Below are 24,459 nucleotides of genomic sequence, written 5' to 3'. Positions count from 1 at the left end.
CACTCCCTGAAAATCTCCCCTTGCAGAGCTGGAGGCAATCCACTGAGGACATCCGTCAGGCTGGAGGAGTACACATACTGTAAGCCCCCTTTGCTGTGAGAAAAGTGGTTTCACCTATGAGATAGGCTAGGTCCCTGCAAGGTCAGTATTGTGAGGCACCAGAAATTAATGAACGAGCAGCTAACTTGTCTCTCTGTCTCACATGCATCCAGGGCAGGTCTGGCCTCTGCTGCAAGAACAGTGATAGGACAACATGACCTTAAAGCTGAAATAACACAGGACAGACAGTCCCCAGGACAAATCAGACCAGCTCTAGGACATCGAGGAGGCTAAGCCCATATATAGCAGCCAAGATCTGGCCCACCCTGAGGATATGTCACATTAGTTTGTGAAGCCAGTTAATTAGTTTCTCTTGTTTCTTTTCCTGGTGTGAAGCAAGAATTCTGTCCGAGTTCAGTATGCAGTATTTTGAGAAAGGCAGAGCTAAAGAGCCAAGGTCTCTTTTCTGCTCAGGAATTTACGGAGCCATTGATCTGACATGTATGTTTAGGGACAGCAGCAATGCCTTGAGGGAAGTAGCAGAGAGATGTCCCAGGAGCAGTAGCTTCTTCTGTGGAAAGCTCATTAGCTGAGACCCTTCATCTGCAATAGCTCCCACTGAATTCACCCACTGAATGTAATCTAGACACTGTCACTAGCGCTTGCTTGTCCTCCTCATCTCACATACGGCAGGGTCTGCATATCAAACAGCCTCTGATTGAGCTGCCATCCCAGCGAAAAGTCAGAAATGTTTCTTTAGGTTTTGTTTTGCACAACAGCTCTCCTGGGCTGTAATATACAGAGATGCAGGGAGGGAGGGCACGTTCTACCTCATTGCCTTCGAGTGAGGAGGCCAGCTGCTATTAGCCCCTGTCCTGCTATCCCCTGCTGGGAGCCCATCGGGAGATGCAGCTATAGATGGGTAGACTTGTGCTGTGGAGATAGGCTGTAGCCTTGGGCACAGGAGGCAAGGCTTGCAGCTTCAAGAATTGAATCATTTTCTCTCGGCCTGGTAAACCTGCCTGTCTCTTCAGCATCCATTGCTGGACTGAAGGCAGCAATGGTAGCAATACACAAACATTGTGGTAGACACTGTGCAGGACACTCATTGAATAAACCCCACTTCCTCTGAAAGCTCATGCTTTGAAGAGGCGAATGTGGAATTGCACTGGGGACTTGCCCAGTGTGATCCAAGAGGGCAAGATGGCTCTTGCACACCTCTCCCATGAGGGAGGTCTTTTGGGATAATCAGTTGCTGGGAGCCCTACAGGCACTGTATGCTTGTGAGCAAAGCACTATCTCTGGATGCTGCAGCTCTTTGCTGCCCACAACCCATCTCTAAGCCTACAGTCACACCTGAGTATCTGGGTCCGTTTGGGACCACAGAACCCAGGCAATAAGGAGCAGAGCCCAGCAGGTTTGGGTGAAAGGGTGTTGCAGTCAGAGAAGGGGAAGCTACTTCCTCCATCAGCCCCAAGTAACCAGAGGGCCAGGCCTGCTCAGGCAGGGCAAAAGCTCGAGGTGAACAAAAGGCTAAAGTATTTGCTGAAAGATGTCCCACCACAGTGTGAATGCAGTCCCACCCGCCCATCCCCTTCTCCCATAGCCTGAGGAGGAAGCCTCTGTACCTGTTTATTCTTTAGGTCAAGGGAGAGCTCATAATCGGAGGCAGCTGCATGGGAACACGAGGCCGTCCCTTTGCTGCGCTGCACTCTCACTGGGGAGCCAGTGTGGTGGAGGCTCGCCTTCTGCACCAGAGGGGAACACCCCGCTGCCTGCTCTTCTTGGAGCTCCGCATGCTGGGCTTTTAGCGTCAGGGTGTCGGACCTGCCTTCCTGGCCACTCTGTCTGCCGGCCTCCTTCGGATCCTCCGTTTCACACCCGGCTTTCTTGCTTGTGGAACCGCTGGGATCGTCACTGTGAACAAAACGCAATGTTTCGCTTTTTTTATTTGTTTTTATTATATTTTATTCATGATTATGTTTATTGTTGTTCGCTATACTCATTCACTGAGCTGCATTTTAAATGTTCAGGGAGCCTCAGCTGTGAGGGGTCTCTCTCAGTGATGGATCAGGACTTTAGGTTGATGCAGCCAAATCTCTGGTCCCTCCCTCCCTGAGAGCAGGCACTTGTGCTACACGCAGTATATGAACCAGTTCTGTGACTCCTGGAGCTGCCCAGCTGCCTCTGCTTGAGGTGCTGCAGTTGGAGGCGAGGGGCCAAGGGGGGTATCGTGGCCTACGGACACCTCTCCTGCTCCCTGGAGCAGCCAGCGGCTGGCAGTCACGCTGTGCCCTTGCTGCCTATTGCTCAGCATCTTCCTGTGCATCCCAGAGCCTCATCTGGCATGAAGCCTGGATCCTAAGGATCCAGTTTTCCCCTGGAGTTTCTAAGGGCATGTGGGAAATGGTGCAGGGGCAGCTGAATGTTGCAGAGCTCCCAGAGGAACTCTTAGAGAGCAGAGAGTATAAAGATGCAACAGAGCCAGCCAGCCCTGAGATCCTCACTCTTTAAAGCATGTCTGCAATACAGCCATAGCAGACTGCAGAGCTTCCATCAAAGAAGCTGTTTCTTTCTGACCCGCAGAAGGATCTCTGCTGTGCCACTGAAATCTTGTGGAGAAAGGAAAACACCCTTTTCTCCTGTCAGCCACAGCAGTAATTGTGTGAAATCAGGGCCTGACAACAGCGCACTCTAAGAGAGCTGACATGTCACTCTGGACAGGATGGGATTAGCATATGTCTGATCCATTGAAGTGCTAAGGAAGTCTGTCGTTAACCTCTCTTGTTTTTCAGAAAACATCCAATCGCAAACAAGATTTTGGTATTCTGGGGGACTGTATGAACCATGAGAGTGTTTGTTGTTACATTAGTCTCCTTCCAGTGGCTACAGAGGAATAATTTATGATTTCCAAGAGTGTGCAGGCCAGTCCACATGGACTCTGGGTTCTACTGCACCATGTACATCAGACAGAGCTCCACTGGTTTCCAGGGGATGAGTATTTAGCTGAGAGCAACATCTAGTTTGGAAATAATTACTACAGAACCAATGCATTTAATTCCATTGAAACCAAGGATGTGTACTGCCTCCTATATTTAAACACCATTAAATTATTTAATTCACTTCTGAATCATATTTCTTTGTCTTGGATTTGCTCCACATACGACCAGTTCTGCTGTCATCTAGATAACAAATCATTTCATGATTGGTGTTGATGTCAGAGCAAAATCAGGGAAATTAGATATGATTTTCTGTAGTGCCCAAATTACTTAGAAGCATTTAAGTCTCATTTTCAAAAGTGCTGTAAGCACTTAAGAGCCCAAGTCTTCTAACTGTAAATAGACTTTGCCTCCTAAGCCTCGGAGCACTTTTGCATACTTACTAGTACTTTAAAAGGAAGTTCATTATCTCCAATGGCAGCTCTTCTATTCAGTAGATATAACAATCAAGTTTAGAAATATTCCCACAGTTTCTAAAAGGGTTCCAAATCTGATGAGCCAAAGACAGTACCACAACTTCAGAACTAAGATGAAGGATTTAAAGGTAGAAAGTTTCTTCTTTTATACATATGCGTGTATTCACCAGTTAGATTTTAAAAAATAAATTCACAGAAGAAATCAGTCTCTTTCTTACATAAATGCTATATAACCAACTTTGTCAAAGCATATTAAAATGACATATCTGCATACACATCAATCAGGAAATACCACCATTAAAATGAGGCATAAAACTGTCCTTTTAGGTTGTACACCTTATAAAATCTTTCCTTGTTCTATTCCTGATACAATATAATTGAACAATCTTTTTTCTGCACCTAAAGATGTACATGTAAGGTATGTACCCATTTTTAATTCCTTCTGTTCTACGTCCATCCACATTGCAGGAAACATTAATAAAAGACTTTTCCCTTACAGCTCTCACCATAACATTTTTATTGGCAGCCTCTGTTCTATCCATTTTCATTTTAACCAGCAGAGCAGTAATTTTTATCCTCAGCTCAAGGGATGACCAAGTGAACATAGATTTGATCATGCCTTCATTGAAGTGTGTGCCAAAAGCCTCGCAAGTATTTCAGTGGGAACCGGACTGTGCCCTACAAAGCAATTTCAGCTAGATGCATAAGCTCTGATTCAGCAAGCCATATATCCCAAATTGCTCTGCTGAGTCAAGGCCACAGCGCACAGTGTGCTATGCAGACTTTCTTTAGGGCAGATCAGGGCCTGAGGCAGTAGACTAGAGAGCTAGTTGACTTCCCTTGGAGCATGAATGGACTCTAAATGCCAGCAAATATTCCCTGATGTGATGGTCCTCTAAACACTTGCACATATGCTTAAGTCTATTTTTCTGAGGGTCTCCACTGGCTGCTCATGGTAGAACGTGAAGTGTGTGTTTATGAGTTTACAGCATTTGGGCCCACTGCTCTGTAAGGCTGTATGTCACCTATAGTGTATGCTACCTATTTGGTCTGCTGTCACACAGAGTTCAGAGTCTGAGTGAGTAACATTCATAGTGACAGGATATCCTGCACGCACTGCTAATATATAAGAAACACCAGCAGGCTTTGTAGAATCACAGAATAGCCTAGGCTGGGAGGGAAGGCTGGAGGTCTCTACTCAAACTCCCTGCTCAAAGCAGGGCCATTTTCAAAGACAGGTAAGGTTAATCTGGGCCTTCTTCAGTCAACTTGTGAATACCTCCAGACACAAAGATTCCCCAGGCAATCTGGAAAGCCTTGTCAGGGCCCTTAGTGCACTAACAGAGCTTAACGGCCTGACCAGCCTCACCTGGGGCACCCAGAAATACCACCCCCCCCCCGCCCCCTCCAGTTCCCCCTTTTCAGCCCAGCCTGGGGTCATTAGTCCCTGCCCTAGCAACACTGTAAGAGTGCTGGTCTCTAGCTCTGCCACAGCCTTCCCCTTTCCATGGCTACAGACCCACTTAATCTGGAGTCTGACCTGCAGACTGACTCCTCAGCTTGACTTTGGACCTGCGTCATCACCATGGACCTACCCACTGATCACTGGACTGTGACCCTAGGTACTCTCACTGGACCTGGTTCTTACCCTGGCCAATGAGGCAGGGGGCATTGGACCAACCCTAAAGCCCTCTTTAACCTCAACAGGCATTTAGGATATTCCTCAAGACACAGGAGGGCCCTAAGACTGCAAACACTAAGCACACACGTTCAGTTGCAGTTGTGTGCGAATCACCACCAAGCTCAGCGCTCCCGCTCGCAGTGCCTAACCGAAGCCCCTAAAGACGATGTGCTAGGGTAAGGACGTAAGCTGACCACACGTACACATGTAACCTTGCCTTCCTCCTCCATGCATGCTCTCAGCCCAGTGAATACACCCATACAGCATGTATTGTGCTTACGTGTGGAATTTTCTGAGGGTCAAAACTCGGTCAAATCAAAATCAGATTCCATTGAAGCGCTCAAAGGCATTTTTCAGCTAGATGTTTTTATGCTAAATATAAACTTTTTAACCCATTGCTGGTTTGGCTATTGTGCCATTCAGAAAGCAATAGCAAATACTCATGCTGAAGTGGGAATAGTTTCTGCATGTCCTTTTGTGGGGGAAAAAAAAATTATGGCTGAACCACTTTTACTTAGTGGGGAAAAAAATATCTCAAAAAAAAGAAAAGACAAACCTACTTCACCTTTGAGCAAGAGACCAAACCTGGGAAATCTCAGCTTCAGCTGGTAAACTTCAGTGACTTATAAGCAATGGAAAAAAGGAGTGAAGGCAGAGTTTGCTTAGCAGCCTGAATGTCAGGTCCACTTACCACCCTGCATTCCTCCCAGGTTTACTCCCATCTTGAACCTGTTTCTAAGCAAGCATTGTGGGGAGGCCTAATCTCTGTTGTCCAGTAGCAGTGATGGATGAAGCCCCCATATGAGAGACAAAACACATTGCTAAAGATCAAAACTGATGCTGCAGTGAAATATAGGGTAAAACTTTCATGATCCTGATTTTTCCCCTCTGTCCTGACACAGCTGATTTGCATTGGTAGAGCACAGTTTTTGTTAATAAGTGAAGGCTCAGGAGCTATTGTAATCATAGTAACAACAACAACAACAAAACAATAGTAAGAAAAGTAAGTAGGGCAAGGATAGACACTACAGTATGGAAGATCTCCAGAGAAAAAAAATGTTATTAAGTAAATTATGGAGATTGACTTGTTTTCCCTTGGCCAGTGAGCAAACAACATCCCTGGCTGTGGGATGAAGGAAGGGAATGGAGCTATTGCATATTCTGTTTCTTGGATGAGCAAATTTTTCTAACCACTTGTAATAATTAGAAGTCCCATGCAGAGTCTAAGGTGTGAATCCCAATGTCCTGGCCAAACTCCAACTAGGTTAATTTAGTTCTCTATCCCAACATCACCCCTGCAGTTTCAACTGTAATCAGTGTTCTTCACTTGCTGTCCTAAAGTATCATATACCTCCATCTTTCACAGTTTTTACAGCTACTCTTGCATGATAAATGAAGCAATTTTCTGCTAGTGATGCAATCAGGTAAGGAAGGTTTGTAATGTCTTTGAATTCTGTTTGATTGAAAGTTGTGATATTAATGTAAATCACTTGCAATCAGATAAAAAAGGAAGACTACAAATTCAACTGTTCTGTTCTTCCTAGATGTTTCTACATGACTTATGACCCATAGCAACTAGCCTAGTAATTATTACAAATAGATTTCATCTGCTGTAGAAAACATGTCTCCTGTTTCAGGCATCTCCTGCAACTTTTGCACTGCTGACTCGTATATGCCTGCTGCAGAGAGAAACCAGTTTTGTTAACAAAGATGGTGACTACAGACAATCTGACTCAGGGCTTATATGAAATACTATAGCTAGTCTGGCATTTCAAAACAGGGATATTGGGGTTCTAAGCTGAATCCTCGTGTTTCAAGAAAGCAGGATGGTTAAAAAGTTCTCACCGAGGCAGTTCAGCTAGGCACCCATAAATGTTTTTGTCTAGCACGGATAAGTGAGACTTGTGATATTTAGCTTTAATGTGCAGATTTCTCGGGAAGATTTTCTATAAGGAGTACACTGAGGAGAGGATGTAGGGAGATGACAGAGGAAAAATGGTATTATGTAGAGGGTTTTTTTATTACTTCCTTTTTTCTCCCTTCCTGGTACTTTGGAAACCTAAAGCCCAAATCACTGATACTAAATTATCAAACCAGAGAAGCCCATCCACCTATTCCTACTAGTAGGAGCTCCCCATGTCTGTTGTATCAGAGCTGTTGTATCCTACTCTGTCCTGGGAGAGATTTGACTGCTTTTCAGTTCCTACAGGATGAGGATGGTGCACTTCCTCACATACTCCTCATCACCTCCTTGCTGCTGGAAACACATGCTTCCAGCTTGACAAGGGTCTGTGCTTCTAACTGCCAGCTGTGGAGCTGAACCATGGTTACCTGTTGGATCCTGACTGTCAGGCTTAAACATTCCTATGCCTGATGACTTGAGAAAGAACATGCAGCCTCTTCTCCCCAAATATTTCAAGACAATTTCAAGCTAGACCTGTAGGCAGGAATACAGCAGTTGGATGCTCCAGACATTACATTCCATTGCCCTGCTGTCAAATACCAGAATCAGTTCACGATCTAAAAGTAATTTTCAGAGCTCTGAGAAAGGTGTTTGCAGGGTAGCTGAGTGACTAAACAGGGCTCTTGGGCCAGGAGAGCTACTCTTCTCAAGGACAGTAATGTTAGTCCTGTAAGAAATTAAACCTGAGCTTTCTCACTGATCACTCCATAGCTACACAGCTTTTGGTCAAGACACAAAACTCATCTCTTTGCGCCTTCTCTCCTACAAGAAAAAAATTATTGCAGATAAATAAGAGCAATAATAGAGTAACAAAAATGGCAATGGCTCTTCTGGACTTGGGCAGTGGTGTAAGAAACAAGTCACTCAGGAAGAGGATGCTCAGATGCCCTGTTGGCAAGTATAATGGTTATGCAAAAAGATCTACCTAATTGGATAGTAGGAAGCTATGGGTGTGAGGTGCTGATCTCACCTCCTCTTTGTGTCCCTGTGTCACTCCAGAAGACTACATTGCTGTTTCCCATGTATAACTTACCAAACACTTTTTTCATGGTATTCAAGGTCAGTGTGTAGGACTGTGACCTGTAACTGAGGCAAAGACTACATGGACTAGTTGTGAAGGACCACAAAAATTTATGAATCCATTTCACAGACCTCCTTATGAGGATCAGTGGGTTATTATATATATGCTGCTCTCAAGTGCTGTAAGCAATTAGCATTTCCATGGCCTGAGAGCCATGAGACTTCAAAGCTTCAGCGATGTCAAAATAAAAAACCCTTAGAAAGTGCCATGTGGAGAATTAGAAAAAGAGGTCACTAGCTAATGCCAAGAGAATGGAGTCCAGACCCCAAGTCTGCAAGAACCTGTGCTCCCTCTATCTTAAGACATTTCAGCATTTCCGCTGTCCTCTTTCCTCTCTCTGCTCAGAAAAAAAATTAAATCAATTGCTGAGTTAGCAGGGTCCAAAGTGCCTTTTCAGTTTATTTCATTTCAGTGTTCCCTGAGGACACCCATAACATATGGTGAATGGGTTGATCAGAATTCAATGAAAAAAATGGCTGAGACAGGCTTGGTAATAATATATTATTGGATCTTTTCAAGGTTCAGAGATTTCTGACATGCTGGGGGTCTGAGTGCAAAAGAATTGCTTCTGATTTGCTTTTAAGTTCAAGTTTTAGGGTGACTTGGAGGCAATGCTCTCTGGGGGCATGCTGAAAATGATGGAAGGCAAAAGTCTCTCCTGCCAGACAGGCAGGGAACTTGGAACTTGATCTTGGCAAATCATCCCCTGCCAGCCGAGCTGCAGCTTTCTCAGACAGTCTCCCCCAACACGGACAAATATAGGAACAAGATTCTGATTCTGTCTACATTCACGTAACACCTTGCAAAGCAGTGGCATCAAGCCATCTTCTCACACTAGTTTTACCCAAGAGGAATTAATGATAATTAGCCAAGCTCATTACCCATCCCAGAATATATTACTTGTTTCATAAAAAGGCTGGCACACACACCTGTAAAACAGATTTGACAGTACAGTACGGTAAATATATTGGAAATCAATTAAATTTAACATCCTTTAGCACAGACTGAACTAGGCAACATCTTTTCAACATTGCTTAAAGTGTTTTTGGTTAGATGTACATCAAGCAGACAGAAAACTTAATAATACTAGCATGCCTCATGTCCCACAGGGTCCAACATGCCAAAGTCAGGGCCTCCATTTCAGATTTGGTATTTAAACATGATCCCCATGCGCTGTGTAATTCCCACATTGTTGTGTTGCTGTGCCTTTTGCTACAGAACAGCACTACAGGAGCTAAACTTTTCGGATGCACCCCATGCCCTCATGGCGCAAAGATGATTGTCCCAGCATCAGTCTGGGCTGGCTGGCTGCCTGTCTGAGGGCCAAGCTCTCCACGACTAACTTCAGCCACCTGAGGACTAGGATCTCTGCTTTTTCATGGAGACAGACAGGCTCCTCCTGAGAGTGACTTGGAACAGCTAAGGCAGCTCCCACTGAATGAGAAGTGGTGTTTATGGTGCAAGGCTGGCTGTGCCGGGTGGTGTGGTTGTCACGCAGGTTTTTTTCTTATAGTTCCTGTGTGTGTCTGGGTGACACCTCAGAATGACACTTGGGCCACCTCCCCAGCCGTGCCTCCCATTTCACCAGCTGCAGGAGCACAGGGCTCAGCTGACGAAGTACAGCCCCTTTCTCAGCTGCCTGTCGCACCTTGGTGCTTGATGCCCCAGGCTGGTTGCTGTGCTGCCTCTGCAGGTTAGACTAGGAGGAGGTCCCACAGCCTGTCATTGCTGAAGGGGTTACTTGTGGCTGTGTCAGACAGGGCACCTGTGCTTATCACTGAGGTGTGAAAAGCACCAAGTGGACAGTGGGGGGCCCTGCTCTGCAGGGTTTAATTACTTTTAATTTAACCCCAGACCTCTCTTGCCTCTGCAATGTTTGGTAAACACGACCTTTTAGAGAAGGAAAAAACAGATGGCATCCTGCATTAGTGTAACTGCCCGCTCAGCACCCCGGGAAAGAGAAACTTGGCTTCTCGGCAGCAGTCTTTCTGCCACTTCAACTCAGATCTCTTGGCTCCTCATCCCTGAGGCAGGTTTGAACATCACCGAATTCGCTGACAAAAGCCTGCCGGTGCAATCATGCAGAAGATAGAATTTCACTGCTAAAATGAGATGAATTCAGGGCTGGGAGGCAGCAGAGCCTCTACAAGGCAAGGAAACCTTGCATATCCCCTCAGCCCGTTGCTCTCCTATTCCAGCTGCCTGTGACCTGGGCGAGGCATTTATAGACCTAGGCAAGGGCTTCTGTGATCTTCTTTTTCCACCTATTGTGACAGATCCTGGTTTGCACCTCTGGGTTCCTTCCTACAGGATCAGGGTAATTGATTACTGAAGGCAGTGAGTGAGCAGCTTCACAGAAATATCTTTGTGTAACCCAGATAAATTTTGTTTCTGTTCTGAAGTGTCTGAGTTATTTCATCTCCTGTGATTGCTGCAGCCCAGTAAAAGGCCACTGCTTGTGTCAAACCAAGGAGGAGTCCTGGTCCTCCTCAACATAGAGTAACACAGCTTCAAATCACCATCCTCAATACAGACAGACCCAATGCCATTCACCAGCTTTAGGAAAGCAGATATGATCTGGATTTTAACTTTGCCACTGTGTTCAGATCTAGGGTTTTGGGTTGGCCTATGGCTGAAGACCAAGATAGAAACAGCATGGTTAGCATTCCTTCCTCCTTTCCCCAATCCAGCAAACACCCCCACAGCCTTGTGCAGCAGGCACAAAGCTCTACTCTTCCAAGTTCTAACCTATTTTGTCACTGCTGCTTCACTCACACTCTGATCTACTTCATGTCACTTCTCTTCCTTGAGGCCTTATTCCCTTTTCTATGTTCCTTCATTCCCATTTGGAAAACAGGATGACTGAGCAGCTTACACATTCGGTCATACAAGCTCAGATTCCCCTAGGGCCACTTAAACTTTTCTTCCCTACGAGGAATGAAAATTATTCCCATCCCTATACTTTGTATTCAGACATAGACCTTTCAGGCAAGATCATTAAGAAAAATAGGAGTTTGCCTTGACACAACCAATCCTACTGTGTTGTTAAGCAGAACTATGGCTGGTTCTAAATGGCATTATGCCAGTGGACTGCACCAAAGTCAATGGAGGATCTAGCCCAATATGCTATATTTTAAGACAATCTGTAACAGTTGTGCTGTAACAGCACAGCGTTACTTTTCACAATGCAATTCTGCACCATCCATTTTTGTGCATCTTGACCTATCACTCTCACATTAGTGTATTCGGGGAAATTGCAAGCATCTGTTATATTTTGCCAGTCACCCCAGCAGACATGTGCAAAAGAGTACCAGTGATGTGTACACAGGGTAGCCTATCCCCATCTTGACTCTTTCCCCAAAAGATGGAATGAGAGAGATTGCAGTCAACCCAGATACATAGGCAATAATAACAACATCATAACCTGTTTACAGAAAAACAGCAACATACCAGTGTGGGGCATGACAAAGGTGACTAGTCACTAGACAAATATAGTTCCTAGCGAGATGGTGGTACAATCTGTGTGTGGAAAGAACCAAGGTGCCAACCAGAGATGGTTAAAAATTACTAGAACACACTTTCAAGTGGTGTGGCCAGAGTTAGGTTCCTCAGCCTCAAAAGAAAAATCTCACTGAACTCAGCTCCTACTTATTTCTTGAAGCTTTTCTTCAGGATTATGTTTCCTCGCAGAAGACAGAGTGGTCTCCAGCTCTTCTGCAGTTTTTGAACAGGCCAGGTGAAAGTCCCAAAAATGTCCAAACTTCTTTACACCATCTCCCTCAGCTATCTAGCTGTTTGCAGAGCCCAAATAGAAGGGCCTGAGCAGCTCTACAGTGCGCTCCTCTTCAGCCTCTTAGATTCTTCAGTTCTTTCTGGAGCATATGAAAGCCTGCCAGGGCCACATGCAGAAGAAGGAACTCTGGAGCACAGACATGTTTTTTCCAAAAGGAGAGCTTATTGTATTTGAACACAGAGCCTGCCCCATGGGGATGGTCAGAAGATGAACCTGCATAGGACTCAGTTAGTGTTGCAGAGCACAGAAAAGACAAAAGGCCTTTGGATTGACATCATACTGCAAGAAAATGTGTAATAAAAGGCCACAGCCTCATTGCTGTCACTGCCAAAGAATACTGGCATGAACAGGAATTTTCCAGCCAAGGGACCTGCTCATTTACCTCCTGTTCATATGTTCTTGTTCCCTCCAGTTTCTTCTCTCATTTATACTATTTTTTTAACCTCCTACTTTTCCTGCTCCTTCTTTCCTGTCATTCTCCTTCTCTGTATAGCATGTTTGCCATCCTTACAGTACATTTTCCTTACAGTAGCACTGTTACATTAGTTGAGGTGAGTCTGTCTCCCTTTCTTTCTCATTGGCTCTTTTTCCATCTCTTTGTCTTATCTGTCTCTGCCTTGTAAGCCGTGAACAAGTGTGCGGACAGAGGGTCCACAGAAACCATCTGTTGAGTTCAACAGAACACACCTTAGTGTACAAAAGATCTGGAATGGCCCAATTTTGGGGGTGGGTGCATCTTGACTGATGCAGATCAGGTCAGATGATACCAGTAAAGGATTAGAATGAATGGTGTGAGCTCCACCACAGTCCATCTGCTATTACTTTATCAACCGTCTGTGCCCATTTTCAAGTGCTAGATACAGGACTATTTCCAAAGCTGTCATAGCCTCTTCTCATGCATCTCTGAGGCGTTATCACACAGAAAACACAGGATATAGCAGGTGTTTATGTGCATTCCACTGGTAACAAGAAGTTGCCATGTTATGGGCAGGGAATTCTTTGCAGTACAGGAGAAAGAACATGAAGATCATCTGCAAGCCATGAGGGAATCATCTAGTATTAAAGTAACTAACTGATCTCAATAGCTGTCGAAAGTAGCTCCCACAACTGTAAGGTTGCCTATGATTGATTCTTTTTCACTGACATTACTGCTGCTGTGGGCCCAAGAAATGGAAAGCACTGTCACATGTGGGAGAAGAGTACATGAATCCAAGTCCGAATTCCTCTAGGGCAGAAGTTGCAACAGAAGCAACAGAGGAAAAGGAAGGACTGGAAGAACATGTGGCCAGGCAATGGCTGGATACAGCTTCAGGCTCTCACAAAACATGTGTCTGATGGGTATCTTTGCAGTTTTGAGAAGAGGATACTTCAGATGGGTTTTCTGTGGCCTCTCCTGTCATCTTTATCCTTCCTGAAGAAGGGTGTGGATAGAGGCAAACAAAGCAACTAATGTGACAGGGAGACCCCTAAATCTACATGCACTAAATACCTTTGTGGCTCTGGACCTAGGCTCCTGCAAAGCAATTAAAGCTGCTAGTCCTGACTATACAAAACACCCATAAAAAGCGAGGAATCTACTCACTCCCAAGCTTAGGAAGAGTTCAAATCCAGGTCTAGACATTACTCCTCGCCCACGTCTGTGTCAAACTAAAATCAAAACTCTGACAACTGTGAGCCTGGGGAATATTTATGTGAACTTTGCTGACCCATCCCTGCCTGTTTGCTGCATCCCCACAACTTCCAATCGTAATATCTTGAACAGGATTATTAAGTCTACAGGGAGGAAAGAATAAGAAGTAGATGAGCTGTGAAGAAGCAGAAAAAATTCCCTCTTCATGCCTGTGACCTCAATAAGGAAAAGAAATGAGAAAAGAAGCACAAACAGGATGTGCTAACAAAGCAGAAATGTTGCTCAAACTTCTCCTGTGTGTTTTCAAAAACAATGCTGTGGAGGACTTTAGCATGAATGAAAGAAGTCAGATTGAAGAGCTTTACATATGAAGTCATTTGTTCTCAGAGCACACAAGGCACAGACCATGGGCATAGGGGCTTGCTTTGTACTGGTATGTCCAGGTGCTGTAAGCCTGACCTGGAGTGTTCTCCATTAAGAATCAGAGGAGAATTCAGCCTCCATGGTCCACTAATTGTAGGAGCTTGCGCTTGACACTGCCAGCTGGGGGCCAATTAGTTAGAGTTGTTATGCTGTTTTGTGTGGTAGGTTATAGATCTGATTTGATACAGACTAAAATCATTATCATGTTTCACATCTGGGCCAGAGCCACTATAGTACCTGTGAGCTGAGAGGAAGCACTGACCTCCAGATTAGATATCCAATATCCTGCCAGCAATCCTAAACCAAAAAGGCTCATTTCCCATTTCATGAACTGGATTTGCATTCTTTCTGTCAGGCAAGGCCAATTTTTGCAAGTTCAGACAAAATGTTGGATAGTTCAGTTGTTCTTCTGTAATGCTTCAATAGTGATTGATACTGGTGAAAAATCATCATTCCTCACCTGCTTTTTATCAAGATGCTTCAGTGGTATCTAAATGGAGAATCAAGTTGGAGAGCGGTTCAGTTCTCATCAACTTCATGGGCTTTAGCCTTAAGGGGTATTGCATTCACATCCAAAGTCTTGTGGATCTCTCAGGAGGATCTAACTGTTCAAACACATAGAGTGACCCAAGGGAAAAGCGAAAGCTATACTGGGAAGAGAGATGCTCGTGGGCTACAGCAGTGGGCAGCCAAAGAGGGCCATGATGCTGTGACTGCGCAGTGGATAATATTCACAACTCTTTTGTGCCAATGCCTTCCAGCATGACTTCATAGGACAAAGAACAAACACATGCTCAGTGGAGAGTTCAGGTAAAGAGACATGAAGACTCGGAGACAGCAGACCTCCAGAGGTAAATTAAATCAGATTTTGTTTTCAAACTGTGTGCTGCTTAGGGTGTAGCATGCTTTTATGCAGCTCAGAGAGCTGGGAAGCAAGACGTTTGAAGGTTTGTTTTCAAAGAACTCTCCAAAATCCATCCATCCACTTTTCACCCTCCCACATGCAAAAATGGAGCAACAAGCACAAAGGACCTCTTCCAGCAAGAACACGTATTTCCAGTTGAGTACTTTGGTAAGTCAGAAGTGGGGCAAAAGAGAATTTCACCAGAACTGCAAGGAAGGCTGGCTTGGAGATGCAGCCAATGGCTTACATTTTTCCCTACCACTAATTGGTGCTGTGATACCAGGCAGTAACCAATCTGTGACGGTGACTAATCCAGCAGGCACTTTAGAAATGAGTACACAGCTGTTTGAAGTCTAAACTATATTGAGTTACAATTTAATTGGTCTGTAATCATGAAGTAAACACTTGCCAGTTACACTAATTGTGTTTCAACCCTGATCTAAGCAGTAAGTAGTCTCTCTACTGGAAAGTGAGGAAATATTATGAGAAAATATGAGCAGAGCTTGCCCAAATTTTCCATAGATGTTTCCATAGATAGTTCAGACCCTAGCCCTTCTGCTCAGTACACATCCAAGCCCTTCCGAAAGACTCTGTTCAGATCTCTGACCTCTCCTCTGCCTGGAAGGACTCCGTCTCCTTTGCCTTAAAAGCAGGTCAGGTCACATTCACGCTTCTTCCAGATAGGAAGGACCTTCTCTCTCCCACAAATACAGATGGAACATCCTCCCTTCCCAAAGAGCTATCTGGCATCTGATCCTGCCCTTCACACAAATGTACCTAGAACCCATTCAGTCTCCTTTGTGACATGACCCTTCAGCCCTCCAGCGCTATCACCATGTTCATTGCCAAAGTAGACCTGCCCCAGGTGCTTAAAGTTTTATGTATAACTTTTCCCATCACTGGAGCAGAGGTGATTTTCTGCTGATTTCCTATTCAGCACTGCAGGCGAGCCAGAGGCAGGCTCCAAAAAGCCTATGAAAGGCAACTGAATGAATATACTGTTCCCTCCAATTGTGACTCCATCATTTGCTCTTATTACTCTAATAGAAACAAATTTTTCTCATCTCAGCCCTATTACCTCACACAAAGGAAAATGGTATGTAATCCTGTTAGAGCTGGGCTGCTGCTGGACACATTTTAAGGTCATTGTTCTGGGATGCCAGTCTCCACTGTGTGAGACTGGGAGAAGAGGGAAATGCAATTACTAGGCTATTCAAATCCCTAGAATGAAACCCTACCGTTAACAGGCAGAAGCCAGCAAAAAAAAAAAGCAGTTGCTTTATGAAATTATAGGGTTTGGCTAAATCAGAGTCTAATCAGCACCTCAATAAAGGAGCAGCGTTAGCTCCTACTGCCATCCATGAAGTCTCCTCGTTCCCCTCAGCCTGGTCTTTCGCATTCCCAGTGGAAGCCCAACCTTGAAGATGTGTTATGGTCATGGAGCCAGTGGTGTACAAGTCAGTGGGGACAATGGTGGTCCACGTCTAGGATTTACACTTTGAAATGGGGAAGCCCTAAGAGTTCAGCAGTAGGAATCTGCCTGCTGCAGCCATCACTTCACACTGTACTTTGCCTCTGGGCTTCTAGGGGCAGATTTTGGGATCAAATCTGTCTCCTAATATTCATGGCCTACAGCACCAGACTTGATGATTGCTGGTGCAACCCAGCTAAGCAGCCAGGTAGGAAATTCACGTTGCTAAACTCATGGAGCTGTAACACCCCACCAAGGAATTCATATGCTGGAGGAGAGAAGGGGGCTAGCACTGCTTATGGCAGTCAATGAAGCAAAGCAGAACAATACGAGTGGCAATGATCACAACCACCTCATTGAGTTGGCTTCTATTAAGTGGATAGACACTGACATGTTGGTAATCATTCCCACCCAGGTGAAGCCAAGGCGTTTTTAGCTGGACGGGTAGCAAAGAAAGAGTCAGAAATCTTGCAGGACAAACATTAGGGAAGACCACACAAGAACAACAATGACCATCACGAACCACAAGCAGAGACAAACTTTCATCCCAGACTGTTCCTGACAGCTGACCTCCTACTGTTATGCCCTGTGTTTCCTTCTCCTTCTGCCCCACACTTGAGCTGTATGGCTGCTCTCGCTGGTCTCTCCTGCAGTCAGGCAGTCACTCTTCTTACTTCCTTGATGCCCTTGATCTTCACCTTCCCTGCTGTGTTACCCTCCTGCTGCCCATGTTCCCTCAGTCTCCCAAAGGATTTCTGTCCCACAAGATAAGGCTGGGTTCTTGCTGAAAGCGGAACCATTATGGCAGGTCCCAGAAGGAAATAATGTGGGCTGAGGTAAGGTTCCTGGTAGAGGAGGAGAAAGCAGCCGATCATCACTGGAGTCTCCAAGTCTCTTGAAGAGACAAGAGTCACTTCCCTGTTTATGCTCTTTATTAGTCCCTATTCTCTTTAATCGGCTTAGACTGATGAGCCAAGGCAGCGGTAGGGATCAGCCAGGCTGTTTAATTAAAGGATTGCAGCTCAGCCCTGCAGTTTGGGGGTTTGTGTAAATGAGCTGCAAGTACATTATTTAATCTGCTGTGCAGAAAGGAGTTGGGGCATTAATGAAGCAAACTCTAATTAAAACTAGACGGCTGATGGTTATTAGTGGCATCAGTTCTGACAGGATTTATCTCATTTAGGGAAATGCCTGATCATGGTGGGGGAAAAGAAAGAATAAACCCGAGCTGGTTTATCAAATTCACCACAGCACCACTTGTGACTAGCTGTCCATTCAGCGGGGCTCAGGAGAGCTGCACAGGGAGCCCCTGTATCCCAGGCTCTCCCATCAGGAGTCCTGATGAGCTTATTTAGGCATATGCCTGGCTCACCCAGGAACTGATTGCCTATTCAGGCTGTCTGACCCACATATTTCAGTCTTGATTGACTTTTGTTCTGCCTTGGTTCAATGGGGAGCCTGTTCATGATTTGAGCAGAGTGACAGGCTCTGCAAATGATCTGATGAGCTTCTCCCAGCAGCGTATTGAGCCATTCCAGAGCAGCACAGCTATCAGCTCCATGGTGACCCTCTGTTTTTCCCTCTCTGCCATTTTTTTTGTCCTCTTCACTACATTGTATATGTAACTTCAGATAAGGAAGTCCATGGCTGACTGCAGGACCTGGAAGAGGCTAGGAGGTGTTTTCTGGCCAGCATAAAGCTGAGCAGTGAGTTTAATAGTCCTGCATGTGCTCTGTCTTTCTTCTGGCACAGTGTAGGAAGTAGGGATGTTCTTCTTGCCTAAGACAGTCACATAGAGAGATAGCATATAAAAGCTGCTCTTTTTCAAAAAGCAAAAATGCTAAGTGCCTGTTTCTCACCTTCGAATAGCCATGGTGGCTTCAGCCATCTCCATCTCTACATAGAATATTGTGTCACACACAGACAGATTCAGGACTGCTATTGGGGTCTGGGGGCATTGGAAATGGAGAGGACAAGAGAAAGCCTTGGGAAAAAAGTAAGGAAAGCAGGAGTCTTGCAGAATGGGACAAGCTACAAAAGACATAAAATGGACAGGCATAGATCAGTATGAGAAGCCCCTTAACTGGAAGTCAAGATGCAACATGCTGTGGGGGTCATTGTCATTCATCCCCACTTATGACTTTTCTGCCTCAGACGCATCTTTGGATGCAACTTGCCAAAGCTATTAAATTACTGAAACAAATGATTGCTTCCTCTTCAATTTACCCCAAGTGAGAAAATTGGTGGTTCCCAGCACAAGGAGGGCAGGAAAACTCAGGCTCAAGGGATGGGTAGGGCCTTTGGGAGTCACTGGGACAAAAGGAAGGCCTGAGGCATGAGCATGTCAAAAATGACCCTATAGCTTAAGACACTGTAGGAGTGACAGTCTTGTAAGATAAGAAAATGCTAGAAACTAAAAGGGAACTAATCAGAAATAAGTAGAGGCTGGGACAAGAATGGGGCAGGGTCAAGGATCAGGGTATGAAGATACAACCCTATGGCAAAATTGAACCTTGGTTCAGACAAAATAGAGCACATAACCAAAACTTTCTCTCTCCAGAAATGCAAGGGCGTGGTGGCTGTCCCTACTACAGAAACCTCTGCTGTCTCCTCCTCTTCCTTGCCAGCATCTCCTCATCTGCCATGGAGGTGCAGCTGCAGATGTCCCACAGGGCTGTCATGCATACTACTAATGCTTGAAAGCCCTCAGCACAGACATCATGGGGGTTAATCCTTCCATCTTCACACACAAATGGGCAGGAGGGGTCCTGCTTCTCTATCGTGTCTCCAAGTGTTGCTGAACCCTACTTTTGAACATACACACACACACATACACACACCCCTGTTCTCTTCACAGTTGTCCAGCACTCACAATTTCCTTGGAAGAAAACCATAGTCTGTTCCAGTGAGCAGAACAAACAAGAGAAATACCATTTAAAAAATGCTGTAGCCTCACTACTGCAATTCAGTCCAGAACCCTCCCTAGTAGCCTCTCAGGCTTCTTATACGGATGCCAAAGGTCAGATGTAAGAGTCTAGCAGTGTGATGAGGGAAATCTTTAAAGAGAAACCTGTTTGCTGTTGACAGAAGGGTGATGAAGCATGAGAAAAAGCAGTAGGTCTGTGAGATGGAGGTGTAAGAAATTGTGAGAGGAGAAGGAGATGGCAAGAACAGAGGGACAAGGTTGAGCATGGAAGCTATATGCAGTATGTGCATCTCAAGTATTTTTGAAGCTACTTGGACCCCTTGGTCTTGGCACTGATGTAATTCACTGATGAGGGAGAGCTATGACAATTGCTGGTGTACCCACACCTGGCTGCACTGGATACAAGTTAGTAATAGTTAATTGTACCCGTCTATAACTGTCCTTCATTGGCAAGCTCAGACCATTTCAACACATGTGCAACTGTTCCCCCACCCTGTCTCAGGGTGTGAGACAGAACCCTGAGTTTGGCAACTTTTGCTGTAATTTAAAGGTTATGGGTCTATACTGGTGGGTGTCCAGACACTTTATAACGTGGGATAACTAATTTGAAGGAGAAGAATGAAGCATGTGTATGTCTGTGTCAAAGTGATGCAGAAGGGTAAGAAAAGGTACAAGTGTGGATGTGGGTTGATGGAAGTAGATGCTCAAAGAGAGGCTGAAAGTATGTTTTTGGAGGTGCATGGATGTGTGTGAGTGGACTCCAGAGGGGTTTGTGAGCAATTACACAACAGTATGAACAGTAATATCTGGAAGGGAAAAGAGAGGGACAGCAGTGCTGGGGACATGGGACATAAGGGACGATGGAGGAGGATGGGTGTGTATAATATGTGAGTTTTGTCTGGGGCAGGAAGATTTGTAATGGATGATAAGGAGTAGGGGATGGAAAAGCAAAGGTCTTGCTGGCAGCAATTTCCCACCTTGGTGAGGAGTCTGGAGATGAAGGCTTCTGCTCTGCATCAGCTGCTGGGCAACAGAACTGGTGTAAAACAGTTTCATTCCTGTAAAAAAAAACAAACCGGAGCAGGTCAGTGTTCAGTTCACTCAGCAGAAAACTCAAGGAGAATGTCTTTCCTGGGGCTGTTCCAAAGGGACAGTGACTCCCAGTGATGCTGAAAGAGAAATCAGATTATTACATGAACATTTTGCACTCTGAGGTGGTGGGGAGCAGAAGGGAGGCGGGCTGACAATTCTATTTGTCTACCCTACCTGTCCCACTGCTGATGTCAGGCTATAGAGAATGGGGCAAAAGCGCCAGAATAAAAAGTTTTCCTTCTATCAGTATCTGTTTCATGATCCTATATATCTCATGAAAAACAGTTTTGCCTGTCTCTTAACTTTTATTTCTTTTGGGACAGAAACATTTTCTTAGATGTCTTTCCTTAGATATGTTTCCTATACATTGCAATGCAAAGAAATTGATTTTTTTGTTGACAGTGGTTAAATTAACTCTGCAGACATTTTCCCTGAAACCTCTCTAGAGCACAGAAATGGCCTCAGCACATCAGCACCAGGCATTACCAGAAATAGTAGTGGAAAACTGACAGGACAAGCACAAGTAGGGGGGCTAAGATCATGATGAGAGGGAGGGATCACAGCAAAGAAAAGCAAAATCATAGGAAGTAACAAACCTGAGCAAAACAGTAAAACAAAAGGCTAAAAATGTGTTTATTAGATAAGAAAAGCAAAAGAATTCATCCAAAGGAAGAAATCCTAGACCAAACTTCCAAAACTGTTCCTTAATCTTTAATGACTTGTTCTTGGGTCCCTTGCCTGGAAACATTTGTAAGGAGCCTGTTTTTCAGGGGTGTTGAGCACTTATCACAGCATTGAAACCCAGTAAGAGCTGCTCAGCACCTCTGAAAATGAGATCCTTTTAAGATACCTGCAGGAAGACCCTTGAGGTGTCACGGGCAGCACAAATCAACAGCCAGTTTTGAACACACTGACCTTCATCAATGAAAAGGAGTCACTAAAAAGAGACACAGTGTCAGGGGGGAAAAGTACTAGGGGAATGGAAAAGAAAATGAAAAGAGGAGAAGAAAAGCAGGGGAGATAAAGCAGGCTAAATCCTCAGATGTCATAAAATCACCCTGTCTCCAAGTCAGTGGAAGAGCACTTAGAGTTCTGTGCTCAGTGCTACTGCAGACACCCAGGGCTCAAACAGGGTCATCTACTTTTAAAAATATTTTTGCAGCTTCTAACTGAGACATAGCAGTAAAGCTAAGTCTCCTGGCTTGTCATGGGATCTCAGATTCTTCCAAAGGCCTTGCCACACTTTCTGTCACTCTGAAATGTGAATCTTATCATCTTTGTCTTTCTGAAAATCTCATAGACATGGCCACAGAGACAGCTAAATTACAGACAATTATAATACTGTTCCCAGCTACCTCCTTCAGCCTCCCAGCTAGCTTAATATAACAAACTGCTTAGTTCATCTGCTTCCTCGGCTTCCAATGCATTCTCAAAAGGAATCTTCCCTTAGAAACAACAGGACTGGCAGGAGCAACACAGCAGGGGGGAAGACAAAAGCATTAGCTTTACCTCACTGACCTCTGCCCATGCCCTTGGTCCCTGCCTGTTACATGCAAGCTGCTGGAAAAGAGAGGACATGTTTGTGCGAAATATCAAATTCACCTCCTGGTCTTCCATTTCTGTAACTACCCAGCTCACATCCCTTCCTCCTGCCAGCCTGGTTATTGCTAGTTCTCACTATGTTGTTTCTAATTTAAACTTCTCATGTGGCAAGTACCTATCTGACTGGTGTGTCCATAAATTACTCGTGTTGTCTTTTTACTGAAGCAAGTGGTGGGATCACATTTGAGTCTATGTTCAAGCAGGCTTACATAAATACTCCAGCACCTACATGTTGTTACTCTGCTTCCAGCTAGAATTCATCAGGATAAAATTTTGGGTTTTGCATAAAAACACTGATTCATGAAATTTAAAGTATCATCTGATGAAAACATCTTGGATTTGACAAAGATTCTTCAAATTACAGGGCTTTACCTGGATTTCCTGGCAGGCTGCTGAAGGGCCATGACTTCATATCCCACATCTCTAGTGCAGCCATGCTATACAAGCAGCGCCTTGCAGAGATGCCATCAGGTTTTCCACCTAGCTCTTTGTTCTGCCCAACTCCCACAGAAGCAATGCTAGGCGCTGGCTAGCCCGAGAGGTGTGGAGCACCTGTGCCAAGGCAGTCGGCTCTGCAGAGCAGCCCTGGAGTCACAGACATCATCGGCTGCAGTGTTGAAATGCACAAGGCTCTCAGCTGATTCAGCAGCACCTGGCATTCATTCTGAGGAGCGTGCTTGGTTACAGAAGTATTATATATTGGCATTTCCTTCTGAATTTCATCTCTACAGGAACCACTGGGGAAAAAAGGGCCTACTTCCAGATAAAAGTAACAACATTTTGAAAACATAGAATCATAGAATCATTTAAGTTGGAAAAGACCCTTAAGATCATCGAGTCCAACTGTAAACCTAACACTGCCAAGTCCACCACTAAACCATGTCCCTAAGCACCACATCTACAGGTCTTTTAAATACCTCCAGGGATGGTGACTTAATTGCTTCCCTGGGCAGCCTGTTCCAGTGCTTGATAACCCTTTCCATGAAGAATTTTTTCCTAATATCCAATCTAAATCTCCCCTGGCGCAACTTGAGGCCATTTCTTCTCATCCTATCGCTTGCTACTTGGGAAAAGAGACTGACATCCACCTCACTACAACCTCCTTTCAGGTAGTTGTAGAGAGCAATAAGGTCTCCCCTGAGGCAACAAACAATCCCAGTTCCCTCAGCTGCTCCTCACAGAACTCGTTCTCTAGACCCTTCAAGAGCTTCCAAATGGAATGATCAAAAAAGTGGCACCTCAAATTTCAGCCATTTCTAAACTCAACACTTCCCTAAATGAATGACACCGTTCTCTGCTTTTATTCAAAGAGCAGATTCACCACTCCAGTTCCTAATTACGCATAAAGAAAGCAAACAACAGGGAGGAAAAACATAGGGAAAAAGAGGAAGGAACGAGGACAGACAAAAAATCTGAGAAATACAAGCCTGTATATGGATGAAATGCTTTGCTAGTCAATTATCAGGATAGAAACAGAGAGAAAAGTAAAGTGGAACCAGGGAAAGGAAGAGTGGTGTGAAGTTACAGGACTTTAGGCTCAGTCTCCTGTGGGTGTTTTAAGAAAAAACATCTCACAGATACTCTTCAGAGAATCAGTATGTTCTGAGCACAGCAGCTGCACAGTCAGCTGTTGACTGTGGTTCTCATGATTGCTCATGTGTGTTTAACACTAACCTTGGGATTTTCTGCCCAAACCAGAGTTCCCCTGAACCTCTGAGATCCCAAGGTCTCTGGAGTAGTTGTGCACCTTACATACCACTACCAGATGTGGATCACGCCCACAGACAGAAATCTGCCTCCAGGCCATTTGGGATACTTGCGTCCCCCTCCGGGGGCCATGACTTCCATGGAGAAGCCACCAGGGAGGTATGGGGAGTAGGCATTGCTTGATAAAGGTAAAAAAACGAGGTGTACATGGACATTCCAAGACTGTGCTGAAAGCTCTCCCCCTGACTGGGGGCAAGGAAGGGTATCTTATTACTCCTATTAAATCTGAGTTCCCCAAATACCCAAGAGCAGTTGGAGTTCTGGGTCTATTTACATTCTTCTTTTACAGCTTGCTTCTCTTTCTCTTCCATGCTACCCAGGCATACATCACAGCGACTGTGTTCCACCTTGGAGACTATCCCTGTTCATTTTGCTCTTTTTTTCCATCTCTTGGTCCTGTGTATATCTGAGATTTTGCAAATTCATGCCTTCATCGTTGCAGCATAGCATGCATAGCCCAGACAGGAGCTGGGAGAGGAAGTGTTAGCTTGCTATGGAAGAAGGGAACTGTTCTCGCCGTGAAGAGGCTGTATTAATTGCTATCTGGACAAAGCAGCTCTTATTTGGCCCTAGGACACTGCCAAGTGTCCTAGGGCCTTACTATCACTTCTGAGCCTAAAGTGCTCTACAAAAGCAGCTGTCTTCTAAACTGTGTGAAGTCTTCAGGTAAGA

The 24,459-nt window shown here is 44.9% G+C and overlaps 1 protein-coding gene across 4 annotated transcripts in view; it reads right to left on the bottom strand.

Annotated features, from left to right (window-relative positions):
• The window catches only part of IQSEC3 (IQ motif and Sec7 domain ArfGEF 3), a 107,304-nt gene that overhangs the window by 39,613 nt on the left and 43,232 nt on the right, over positions 1–24,459 (bottom strand). For all 4 annotated transcript variants that reach the window (XM_054815499.1, XM_054815526.1, XM_054815505.1 and 1 more), the window contains exons 2-3: positions 20,304–20,384; positions 1,668–1,956 (exon numbers count right to left, since the gene is read on the bottom strand). In XM_054815499.1, the coding sequence (XP_054671474.1) occupies positions 1,668–1,956; positions 20,304–20,384 (370 nt within the window). The remainder of the gene's footprint in view (positions 1–1,667; positions 1,957–20,303; positions 20,385–24,459) is intronic.

This window comes from Grus americana, chromosome 1 (assembly GCF_028858705.1).
Source record: "Grus americana isolate bGruAme1 chromosome 1, bGruAme1.mat, whole genome shotgun sequence".
Classification (NCBI taxonomy): Eukaryota; Metazoa; Chordata; class Aves; order Gruiformes; family Gruidae; genus Grus; species Grus americana.
This window is presented reverse-complemented; position numbering and strand designations above follow the sequence as displayed.